General features: G+C 42.2%; 1 protein-coding gene across 1 annotated transcript; it reads right to left on the bottom strand.

Annotated features, from left to right (window-relative positions):
- Positions 1–6,993: 6,993 nt before the first annotated feature.
- LOC138611041 (tripartite motif-containing protein 16-like) lies at positions 6,994–9,378 on the bottom strand. The gene has a single exon (XM_069683922.1). The coding sequence runs from the start codon at positions 9,344–9,346 to the stop codon at positions 7,670–7,672; it is 1,677 nt and encodes a 558-aa protein (XP_069540023.1). The 5' UTR covers positions 9,347–9,378; the 3' UTR covers positions 6,994–7,669.
- Between the last annotated feature and the right edge of the window lie 3,317 nt (positions 9,379–12,695).

Raw genomic sequence — 12,695 nt, forward strand, 5'->3', positions numbered from 1 at the left:
CACTTCCTCAACACTAAAACTAGTTTGAGCTCTGATCTACACATCATGTGTTTGTGCAGTGAGTGTCAGCTCTGGTTGGTTACACCCATCCTCAAACTGTAGATCTGAAGGGGAGGGAACAAGGAAGGATCTGAGTCAGAGTGGAGCTGGCTGTGTGTGAGAGCAGGAAGAAGAGGGAGGGGTTATCAAGCTCTGTTTCATTCCAGGAAGAGGAGCGATGTGAGAGCGATACTTCGTGTTTGTTTACCATCGAGTTCATTTCTCATTTAAAAACACTTATTTCAACCTGAGGAGGGAAACTGTTCTTTGAATCAGAGGGTTTGTGTTTGAAATAAGCTCTTCTGCTTCCCTTAAAGTTCAGTTTGACTGAATGATGATAATAATTTAATACAATAGAAGACAAATAGAGAAATTGATGCTGTTGAAGAAATGACGTCCTCAACCTTTTCTGACTTCATATGAAGTCCTTTAAGCATATTTGAAGAAAAACATGTTAAATGTAACATGTCATTTTGAGTAATCGCCAGAGGACCTGAATGCACCACATGATGTGGCCCTGCAGCTCACCTGCAGACTGTACTGACTGGATGGATCTGGAAAATGTAGACGTTTATTACATGCTCATCTATTTTCTTCACAATTGTGCTCAAAGAAGTCTCCTCGAAGTGACGTTTTCATCACACCAGTGAAGTTTTAAACCTCCTCCAACATTATGTTTTCACAGTGAAGTTGACCTTTGACCTTTTGGGTATAAAATGGCATCACTTTATCATCTTATCCTATCTTGTCATTTGTCATAGTTATTTGCGTATGAATTCTTATTGCCAAAAGTGTGTTATGTGTAGTCAGGTTTAGGGCTTAACCTTTGACCTTTGTCCACCAATTCTAAACAGTTCATCCTTGAGTTGAAGTGGACGTTTGTGGCAAATTTGAAGAAATTCCTTCAAGGCGTTCCCGAGATATCGCGTTCACAAGAATGAGATGGACGTGAGGTCACAGTGACCTTGACCTTTGACCACCAAAATCGAATCAGATTGTTGAGTCCAAGAGGACGTTTGTGCAAACTTGTATCATAATTAGCGTAGGAGTTCTTAAGTTACAACCAAAAACATGGTTTGTGAGGTCACAGTGACCTTGAACTTTGACCTTTGACCACCAACATGTTATCAGTTCAACCTTCAATCCAAGTGTTTTCCTTATAAATGTATCTGATGTGCATAAAAACATGCTCTTAACTATAACATGCACACAGAGTGAAAACATCCTGGTTAGCAGGATGAAGGCGCCCTCTCGTGTTGTGCACCACTTCTCACACTTGTTGTGAACCTGCTGATTAACCTGCAGGAAGACTTGTGAAAACTTCCCCGGGACTTTGACAGCTTCAAACAACGTCAGTAAAGAGAGGTTTAAATTAAGATCCTCTAATTCAAAGGATCCTGTGGTGTCACTGTCGATTTGTTTCCACATCCCTCACTTCCCGGTCACACCAGAATGTTTAGAGCGCGACCGAAAAACCAAAGGTGTAAAGATGTGTCTTTTATCTCTGAAACAACCCACAACAAATCATTATTATTATGCTTGTTGTATGAAATGTGAAAAGAAAACTACTGTGAAACACAAACCACCAAACATCTTTTATTGTGTGTTTGAGTCAATGTAGTCTGAACGTCTTGTTGTGTTCAGGTCATCACAGTAAATGCAGCATTGCATGAAGCTGTTATCAGTTAGTTATTTTGACCGTATCTGTCTAATGTAAATAGTGCAGCAGTTTTACCCGTAATGAAGTCATAACCTAAAGTAAGAGACCCAAATCAACAAAGACAAATCTTCCTTTAAATTTTGGGCTTTTTTCAAACCGGACCCTCCCCACTAACACTCCATCAAGGAGGGAATAACTTCACCTGTTAGCGTGAGCTGAATGAAGCGCCCTCCTTTAAAGTGTAACTGCACTCACACTGAAGTTGGAAGCATTGTAACGTTGCGCTGGCTATACAAAGAACTTTCAGTGTCTTCTATGATGATCACAACGTCGCGTTGCACACGGTCAGTAAGTCAGCATCGGTGCAGACTCGCTGTTTTGACTCGGGTTTATGACCCACTCTGACTCCACACTCAGAGGTTTGGGATGGCACCAGCAAAAACACAGTGGAGGTACTCAGGGAGAGGGCGTAGAGGGTTGGCAAAAGGCCCAAGGAGTGTGCAGGTTTGTTGTATAGTTTGTTTCTTCAGGCAGATTTGCAGCTCTCCATGCTGTTGGTTTGCTTGTACTTCTTCACCTTAGACCAAACGAATATTAGATTTGAAGCCTTGATGGATTCATGATGTTACGTGAACTTTTGTAGTGTTTTGGTCACGGACTAGAGTAACATAAGAGACAATAGCTGTTTATTTGAATGTTACACTTGCTTGCTTAGTGTTCTGTAGCGTTATCATGTCACATGTATATGTAACCATGCCTGCGGGGGGCTGTAGCAACATGTTCAGTAAACGTGTTTTATTGACAGCTGATCGGCCTATCCTATTACTTTGTATTGGAGGGGGTGAGACATCTGCGTATTTGATTGAACTGAATAGGGAAGAGGCTTTCAAGGTGCATTTATTGTCATCATTTTTTTTTGTACAGAGTCTGTGAACCTCTTGGCCAGCTACTAAAATCCAGGCCTCGCGCTACCTGTCGGAGACCCCTGGTGTAAATACAGAATCACTGCAAAAGAGGACTCGAGAACAGCTTACAACTCAATTGTATTTACAGCTAAGAAATCCAGCTTTTATAGTAAGAGCTTCCCAGTTTTGGAACATCCTCCCTTTAAACATACGTCATCGTGAGTCTTACCTTTCTTTTGTTCATAATATTAAAACCTGGCTGAAAAACAAACCAGACCTGCCAACATACTCAGCCACTGCATGCTTGCACCGCCTGCTCTCGCTCTGTGTTCCTGCCTGTCTCCTGTAATGTTTTGTGATTTATGTTGTGTTGTCTGAATAATTTGAGCTGATTGTTTGCTCGTGTGACGTCCTCCGCATTGTGATTGTATGTGTTATGTTTTAACAATTGATGCTGCTCGTCTGCTTAAGCCATGTCTTTTTTACTGTGACCTTATGTGTCATGTTTTAACTGCTTGTGCTGATTGTCCTCTTCATTGCCTTGTATTTATTGTTGCTTAGATGTCATACTTTGCATGATGCTGCCTATTGGCTTTTTTAGCCTGTTTAGCTGTTCACGTTTGCCTTGTGCTGTTCTGTTTTTTATATGTTGTGTGTTTTATTTGTTCAGGCCGAGGAATGGCAGTTGAAAATTAGCCTTTTGGCTAACACTGGCGCTTTGACAGTGATGTTGATTAATGTGCATTGTTCCTGAGAGTTAACCAATAAATAAAATAACATTTATCCAGTACGTTCCCAATATTTGCTTCCTGCTTAGACACAATGGCATTTCTCCGGCTTCTACTTGGAGCGCGCACACATGGGAGGATCTGCTCCTATACACACTCTGAGGGCTCTGGCCTGGGTAACATCTTATCCCCCAGATGTGGTTTCTGATGCAGGACCACATGCTACACTACCAAAATCTAACCTGCATCTAAATATATGTGTGTTTTAGGGATACAATATCTGCCCCAAGTCCAACCCTACCAGACATCTCATCACATTTATGTCATGAACCGGGGACCAAAAAGAAGGACTCAATAGCAAACTCAAAACCAGTGGACAGATTTCAGAATGGTTTAATGCCAGCCAAGGTTTGGTACACAAAAAGCAGTCAGAATCAAGCAGAGGTATCCAAAAAATGTGAGGCAAAAAGGCAAGGTAAAAGGCAAAACAGGGTCAGAGGTCAAAAAACGAGAGCTAGGAACAAAATGCTGGACACGACACAAGGTTACAAACGAACTGGCAACGAGACAGGGGAAGACAGGCGGTAAAATACATGAGGTAATGAGGGTGATGAGACACAACTGGGGAGAGCACAATCAGGAGCAGGTGAGCACACGACGGGGGAGGGGCAGGACACAGACCTGAAACAGAGACAGGGGTGAGTGATTTCAAAATAAAACAGGAAATACCAGACAAGACACATGAGGAAAAAATAAAATAAAACTTAACCCAACGGGCAGACGTGACAATTTTTTACTTTTTCACACTTATCAATTACATTTTCATTATGGACTTTCCGTGTTAATCTGGTGTCAAAGTAGACACCTAAAAAACAAAAGTGTTTCTCCTGCTTTGAACCTGTTTCCACACAGCTTCAGGTGAATGTATCCCAAATCCTCTCTCTCGTAAAAAATATTGCTTTTGTTTTGTCAACAGAGAATTTAAATCTCCTCCTCCCCCCACAATTCAACTCCCTTTATCCTTTGTTGCAGTTTTTGAACTACGTGTTCCAGATTTCTTCCTTTTTCCACAGGGCCCCATCATCTGAAAATAAAGACCTTCTCACATCTGGTGAAACAGTACCAAAGATGTTGTTTATCATCATGTTGGAGCTTTTTAACGTTCTTTGTCACAACTTCAGCACAGACTTTGAAGCATTTTTAATTAAACAGATACAAAACAATAACATAATGAAAAAATATAACACTAACACTTTACTTGTAGTTTTGTTTGTTCAAGGCCCCTTATGGTTTACGATGAAGGGAAATCTCTTTGCTACAATGTTAGCGAATTTTATTGTTCCACACTTTTGGCAACAATTTGAGTTCGTCCTAGTTATGGAGGAAGTATGCATCTTCTTTACCTACATTAAAGGTCCCATATTATACTCCTTTTCAGCAAGTTCACACAGGTCTCAGAGGTCCCAGAACAATCAAATTGAAGTCTGTTGCCTGAAAACCCAGTTTGTTCCTGGACTTCAGCCAGCCTGTAACTCCCTCTACTGAGCTCTACTGTGAGAATAAGCTGTTTCTGTGTCTGTAGCTTTAAATGATAATGAGCTGTGCCTGTCCACGCCCCTCCCGCTCCGGTACCATGCACTAATTCGGTTGCTATTGGCCGGCTCTGCCGTCAGTCAAAGAGGGACAGGCACCTTCCTTCAACACCGACTCTGGTTGGCTATTGTAGGCTGAGAATCAGTAATGGAAGCTCCTATTGGTTGAGACCTCTATAGAAAGCTAAGAAGCTCGCCTCCACTTTGATACCGGAACAGAGCGGCACTTCAAAGGGAATATGAAGTTATTACAGTAAATACACGGGGAAATGAGGCATTTCTGACGGCTGATTAGTAACGACAAACGGCGATCCATGGATACCTATTGATGGAATAATGCTTTTGGACTAAATACTTTACTGGATTATATCATCTGGACCTTTAGCAATGTACCAGGAGGGAATTTATGAAAATAATATGCATCAGTGGAATACAGCGAGCCTTCATCGGTGAGTTACGTCAATTTGCAAACATTTATCTGGGGCGGGGTCACCAACCTGGAGGAGGAGTTATTGCCCTTATTGACGTCATGCAGGGAAAAGCTGCAATCGGGCTGTTTCAGCACACATTTTCTGAAAAGTGGATCAAGCAAGAGAGGAGAGGATAGACTTTTCTCATTTCGGGGGGTTTGTAGACAGGCAGGGGGCGCATATTATTGTTAGCAAACCATTCCAAAGGGAATTTTGCATAATATGGGACCTTTAAAATAGTAACGCCACTCTGTAAAAAACACACAAGTAAAGGTCCTGCAGTGAAAAATGAAACCTTCACCTTCAATATTTAGTTTTCTCCAACCAACAGTCTAAACATTAATATATATTAAAATAATTAAAGAGGCAAGAAGCAAATCATCTTTGTGAATCTCAAACCAAGAAATGTTTTACATAAAAAGCTATTTGAACAATTATTTAATTAACCGTCTTTAAATCTGACGAGAGGTTCCTTTTGTCCTTTGTTGTTATTTGACACGTCTTCATACGAGGACATGTTGGTTTCATAAAATCAATGAGCCTTTATAAAAAAATAAACTATAAATTTGAGATTTATATCATCAGTAGGAACAAAGGTGGCGGGAGCGTAGAGTCACAGACAGGAAGTTAGAACGTAGAGGAAACCTCAAACCAACTTTTATCAAGTAGAAGTGTAACAATGTGTCCACACATACTTTCAGCTGTATCATGTCATGTATGGTAGCCTCAAGACCCAAGCTTTTGTTTGGTATGCATTTTTAATTTCTCCTACCTTCTGGGGATTAATAGGACCTAATAAGAATGAAACATAAGAATTGTCTTTGTGTTACATGGAAAAAGTCCCAATGTCCTCATGTGAATACCTTGTCGTAGCGGTGTTGTAGCTTGTTGCTATTGATAAAATAAGTCACATTTGTCTGCCATATCAAGCTACAACTGTTCATACGCATTAAATAAACAAGTTTCAATCATAAAATCTGAAGAGGTTTTGTACCTGGTTGAGTTTTCTGTAGAGACCGACTGTAACACATTTTGGTCGGGATCACGGCCATCTTGAATGTACACCGATCAGTGTAATTGGCTTTTGTGACCACAGGTTGGTGGACAACGTGTCCATGAATGAGACCAGCGGGTCTAAGTTTCGCAGAATTAAATGTTATGGTGCCGTGAAGCCAAAATGTAATGTCCCCGTATGAGGACGCAGGTTCTCAGGAGGTTAACTTTGCTTTAATGTATCAGGACTGAAAAAAGCCACACATTTCTTACACTTCCTCAACATGAGCTGATCAGATTAAATCTCTGACTTTTAATGTTTCTCACATTAAATGTATGCATCTACGGCAAATATTTTTGCTGCTGTAACTGTGAACTATGTTATGTTTTTAAGGGACGTTCCAATATTAGTCTCAAACGTCCTCTTGCTGTTTATACAAGACAATTGGACTCTTGTTTAATATTTAAAGAGACTGACTGACAAATGCTCTTCAGCTCTAAACATGAACACATGAACAAACGGCCTCCGTCTGACTCTCACATTAGTTTCATATTTTCTCCATCAGCTTTGTATGAAACCCTGCAATGAAGACGAGAAGGAAACACTTTGATCCTGTTTGTTTATTCATGATGTCAAAGTTCAGTTTGTTCACACATCACATCAGTAAAGTCTGTTCAATGATTCTTGTTCCTGATTTCATCAACAGATTCACTTCATCCACAACATCAGTTTGTTTGACCACAATCTGAACTATTGATTTCATCATGATCATTGAAGGTTTAAAATACCTCAGAGGACATTTTTCATCCGTTTAAAAAGCAACAAAACTTTTTCATATCAATGTGATTATAGATTTTCTACAAATGTACAAAGTGGTGAAAACAAAATGTGTACGTTAAAGAAAGGTCTGATGCTTTCTCTCTTCACACTCATGAATGACAACAGAAACAACAGCATATAAACGCATCAATACAAACAATCAACAAACATTTAGAGCAGAGAGAAGTTTCTATTTTCACGCAGAGAAATGTCAGTTCAGGTGAACATCGATCATCATGAGCAGTGAAAGCCTCCATGGCTAAACAGACACAGGAAGGAGCGTCACTTAAAGGAGCTCATTTACAGAACACATGAGAAGACGTCAAAGTACCGCCCATCAAGTTTGATTGACAGGTGACAAAGATGTGACAACAATCAGCTCTCAGCAACAAACATGAATAAAAATCAAGCTGAAGAATTAAAACACAGAAGTTAACCCGCTGTCCCTTACATGACTTCTGTCTATTTCACTTTACACAACTCAGCAGTGGATCCAGGAGACCAGTAAAACCTGAGTCCAGCATAGAGAGGCTGAGTGAACGTGGTCTGCACTCTGTGGAGGAGAGTCATGGTTTCAGAGTTGCTGTAGAAGGACAGAATACCTGCTCTGTGATCCAGGTACACTCCTACTCTGGAGGACCGAGGACCTGAGACAGGAGTGTTCACATTGTTGTACCAAAAGTTATAACTGTTGTTGTCACAACGTAACGCCCAAGATTTGTCATTGTATCCAAATATACATTCATCCCCGCTCCCTGCTCTGCTGATACTCTTGTACGCGACTGCTACACAAACTGCTCCTCCTCTCCTCTCCACCTCCCAGTAACAACGTCCAGTCAGACTCTCTCTACTCAGGACCTGGTTATAATCAGTGAATCTGTCTGGGTGACTAGAATAAGACTGTTGTTTACTCATTAGTGTTGCTTTTCTGTCTCCATCAGATAATAACAGCAGTGTGTGTGCTGTGTTTGGATCCAGTGTGATGTCACATGAGTACTGTAAGAACTTAGCTCTGGTCTTGGGCTCTGGTTGTGTCAGTAAAACATCCACTTCAGTCACTGTCTGTGAGATGTTTGTCCATGTCTCCCTCAGAACGTCCTGTAGTTTATCTCTGACCTCTGACACAGCCGCTGTCACAGCCTCAAAGTACCTCAGAGGACGGATCTTGATGCTGGATGAGTCTGTAGATTCACTGAGTGGTGACAGTGAGGGGTAGTCGTGTAGAAACTGGTTGTGATCCTCTGTGAGTGACAGCTCCTCCAGGTCAGCGTCTCTCCTCTTCAGCTCAGTGATCTCCTGCTCCAGCTTCTCCTGAAGCTCTCTGACTCGACTCACTTCAGCTTCCTGCTGGGATCTGACCTGCTGCTTCACATCAGAGCGTCTTTTCTCCATGAGACGGATCAGCTGAGTGAAGATCTTCTCACTGTCCTCCACTGCTTTATCAGCAGAGCGATTGACAGCCTCCACCTCCTGTTGAAGCAGCTTCACATCTTTGTCTCTGTCCTGGATTCTCTGCTGGATGTTTTGTCGACTCACCCCGAGCTCTCTCTGCCTCTCGGTCCTTTCTGCTGCAGCTGTGACTGTGTCGTGGCCTTTATGTTCGTCCATTAAACAGAGATGACAGATAGACTGCTGATCAGTACGGCAGAACATCTTCATCACCTCATCATGACGAGAGCAGACGTTCTCCTGGAGCTTCTTGGAGGGCTCCACCAGCTTGTGCTTCTTAAAAGTAGGTGATTCATAATGAGGCTGCAGGTGTTTCTCACAGTAAGAGGCCAGACAGACCAGACAGGACTTGCAGGCTTTCAGTTTTCTCCCAGTGCAGAAATCACAGGCCACATCTTCAGGTCCAGCATAGCAGTGATCAGCAGGAGCAGCTTGGAGTCCAGTCTTCTTCAGCCCCTCCACTAAAGCTGCTAACATGGTGTTTTTCAGCAGGACAGGCCTCGGTGTGAAGGTCTGCCTACACTGAGGGCAGCTGTAGACTCTCCTCTCATCCTCTTTATCCCAGTGGCCTTTAATACAGTTCATGCAGTAGCTGTGTCCACAGGGAACAGTCACCGGATCCTTCAGTAGATCCAGACAGATGGAACAAGAGAAGGTTTCCCGGTCCAGCTGAACTCCTTTCTGCGCCATTTCACCTCTCAGTGACAACGACTGTCTGAGTTTCACTTCCTCAACACTAAAACTAGTTTGAGCTCTGATCTACACATCATGTGTTTGTGCAGTGAGTGTCAGCTCTGGTTGGTTACACCTGTCTTCAAACTGTAGATCTGAAGGGGAGGGAACAAGGAAGGATCTGAGTCAGAGTGGAGCTGGCTGTGTGTGAGAGCATGTAGAAGAGGGAGGGGTTATCAAGCTCTGAGTTGTAAAATGCTTGTCGGCTCTTCAGGTCTCTGGTGATGGCTGCATATTTCTCTAAGTCTTCATCAGATTCTGTTCAAACTTATTTTACTGCTTAAAAACAGCTGACTGAGAATTTAAAGCCATCAAAGTAAACTGTCATCAAACACTTTAACTGCTGAATTCACACATCAAATGACCCATTTTGAAGCATTTAAGAGTAAAAAGTTCAAATCCAGAATATCATCCTGAGCCAAAGCAGAATTTCCAGCTTCAGATGAGTTTAAACCAAAATCAAACACGTTCTTTGTTGTCACTGTGAACACAGAAGGACATGAATGAAGCACATCAGCTAATAGTTCATGTGATGGATGATGAGAATGGATGAATCTGTGACAGTAAAAAACATTCATTTATTTGCTTTAATGCTTTTGAGTGTTTTGCTGGGATTATTCCCTTTGCTGAGTTTTGCAGCAGCTTACCAGGAACTTTGCGGATGTTTCGAGGGGTTTTCTCCTGGACTAGAGGGCACTGTTAGAGTGGACGTTATTATTTGGATGTTTTAGATTGTTTTGTGAATAAATTGGGGTTTTTAATAGCGTGTACATTTTGCTTTGCTGAGCTTCTTGGGTAATATTATCCGGTTACCCTCCAGTTTCCTTTGTTATTTATTTACCGAGCCAGAGTTCATTTAGAAATCACAGTAGATTCAGAAGAAATAAAAATGAGTAACTCGGCTTAAGAAGTTAGCTGACTGTTATACTGTGGCCGACCCCTCTCACCCTGGACACAGACTCTTTGAGACCCTCCCCTCCGGCAAGATGCTGAGGTCCGTCAGGACCGAAACCTCACGACGCAAGAACAGTTTGTTCCCCGCTGCTGCCAGCCTCGTCAACAGTGCGCGGCCCCTACCTGACTCGGACTCTCATCCAGCCCCTCGGTCGCTCAACACTTCACGAATGTTAAGACTCTGAATCAGACTTCATGCGTGACATTAACACACACTGGACTTTTATATTGTCTGATCACACTGCACTACTTCTGATTTTATACTGTAAGCTGTTTGCACTCATCGATATCCTGCACGTACCTGCACATCTGTGGTGAAAACAAAATGTGTCCGTTAAAGAAAGGTCTGATGCTTTCTCTCTTCACACTCAGGAATTACAACAGAAACAACAGCATATAAACGCATCAATACAAACAATCAACAAACATTTAGAGCAGAGAGAAGTTTCTATTTTCACGCAGAGAAATGTCATCGATCATCATGAGCAGTGAAAGCCTCCATTTCCCCCCGTTTCCAGTCTTTATGCTAAGCTAGGCTAATCATATCCTGATTCACGCTCTGTGTTTAACAAACACACCTAACAGTGGAATGCTTTTTCTCCACTGAACTCCCAGGACATTTCTAACTGTATTCAACCGTATATTCTTGATTTCTTTTTACCTTGAAAAGAGGAAACGTGTTCGTCCTTTAAAAACAAAAAGGATTTGCATTTATTCAGAAAAAAACTTAATCAAATGTAAAATTGGCAGAATTTAGCCGTAAATGAGCAACAATCTGACCAAACAAGGTTACAAATCAGAGCAGACGTTGCACGCCAGCTTACTGCACTTCAACGTTAGACACCCACCTCCTCTTGTTAGCTCAGAAATCATGTTTGGCTTAGATTCATGGGAGATGTAGTTGTTGAACGCTGCTGTATTTGAGCCTGATTGATAAAGGGGGGTTCAGATTTTACTGTCCTGTGCGGTAGAGGTCTCACAGGTACACTCGGGTCCTTTTACATCAGACTGATCCGGAAGCAGAGTCGGGCCAGGTTGAAATGATGTCCGTGCCTAATCAGTGCTCGATTTGAGTGCTCCCCTCGAGTCAAACACAAGTTGGATTGGGGATAAATTGCCACCTAGGGGTCGGGTCTAGCTCTTGCTTGAATGTGGAAAGAAAACCGCACTTTTCTTCAGCTTTTCAAACAGTTGAAAGAGAATCTGTCGTAAATTCTGCAGGACTTCAGCTCTCTTCATTACCGCCACATATATCGACACGCTGACGTCGGTATGACCTTTCACTCCTCTACGAGCTGCACCTCCTTGAGCCAGCTAAAAAGAGCGATGCCTGATGGACACGTCCCAGTTTTGTCTTCTGTCTTCAGACACGCTGTGCTTCAAGGCGATCTGACGTTTGACTCCCATATTGAAAACGGAGCACAGTAAAGCACATTTGAAGCAGATTTCGAGGCATTTCACACGTTCAGCTTCAACGACACTCGTGGTGGGAGATTAATTCATGTAGCCGCCTGCAAGGTGACGGCAAATTTCAGGGGGGGAATTGAGGGAAAAGTCGGATTAGCCGTCGTCGCTGCAGGTTGAGCTGAAAAATCACCACCAGGGTGTCGTTGCAGTTACCCGACAGACATCCGCTCAGCCTGATAACAGCATTGAAACCTGCTCAGCGTTGTCGTGTCGTTACCTTTTTCATGCTGATTTGTCCTTTGAAGGTTTCTTGCTCATGTTCATCAGCTTTCATCTCTTCCTCTCCTGAGAAATACATGTACACATCATTTTGTTTTTGGGCTTTTCTTTGTTTTGTTTTTGGGGGAAGCAGAGGCTCAACTGGAATCACAGTTTTGTTTAGTTTTTTTTACGTGTTTCAGAGCGAGTGTTCTGGCGCATACAGAACAGAAACATGCGCAGATTGAGATGTCTGTTTAAACCATTTGATCACATGTCTGACTGCATTTTGATGTGGCAAAGAAAACCAATAACTGTGCCATTACTCAACTGTTGTTTTTGTCTTTACTGGGCAGTTTAACCTGTACATAGCTGAGCGCTTGCCATCTCGGGCTTTGTGTTTTATTTGTTTTTTATTTGAAGATGTGATTTTCTTGTTGTTGAAAGTCCATCAAAGACTTCTCACATGTGGAGAAATCTACAATGTGACACCACTGACTGTAGGAGCAGTTTTGGTGCGTTGTAACTCTGCGGTCGTTACCTGCAGAGGTCGCGGCATGTTTGACCTCTTAACTTTTGAGACGCTGATTACAAACTGGGCATCCCTGAACTGTGAATGTGTGCATGTGTGGATTAAATAAAATGTACCACCCAGAAAAACTCCAGACCCATGCAAAGGTGACTCTTT

The sequence above is a fragment of the Semicossyphus pulcher genome, unplaced genomic scaffold (genome assembly GCF_022749685.1).
Source record: "Semicossyphus pulcher isolate SPU_LCO1_2020_fin unplaced genomic scaffold, fSemPul1.0.p SCAF_7, whole genome shotgun sequence".
NCBI classification, from domain to species: Eukaryota; Metazoa; Chordata; class Actinopteri; order Labriformes; family Labridae; genus Semicossyphus; species Semicossyphus pulcher.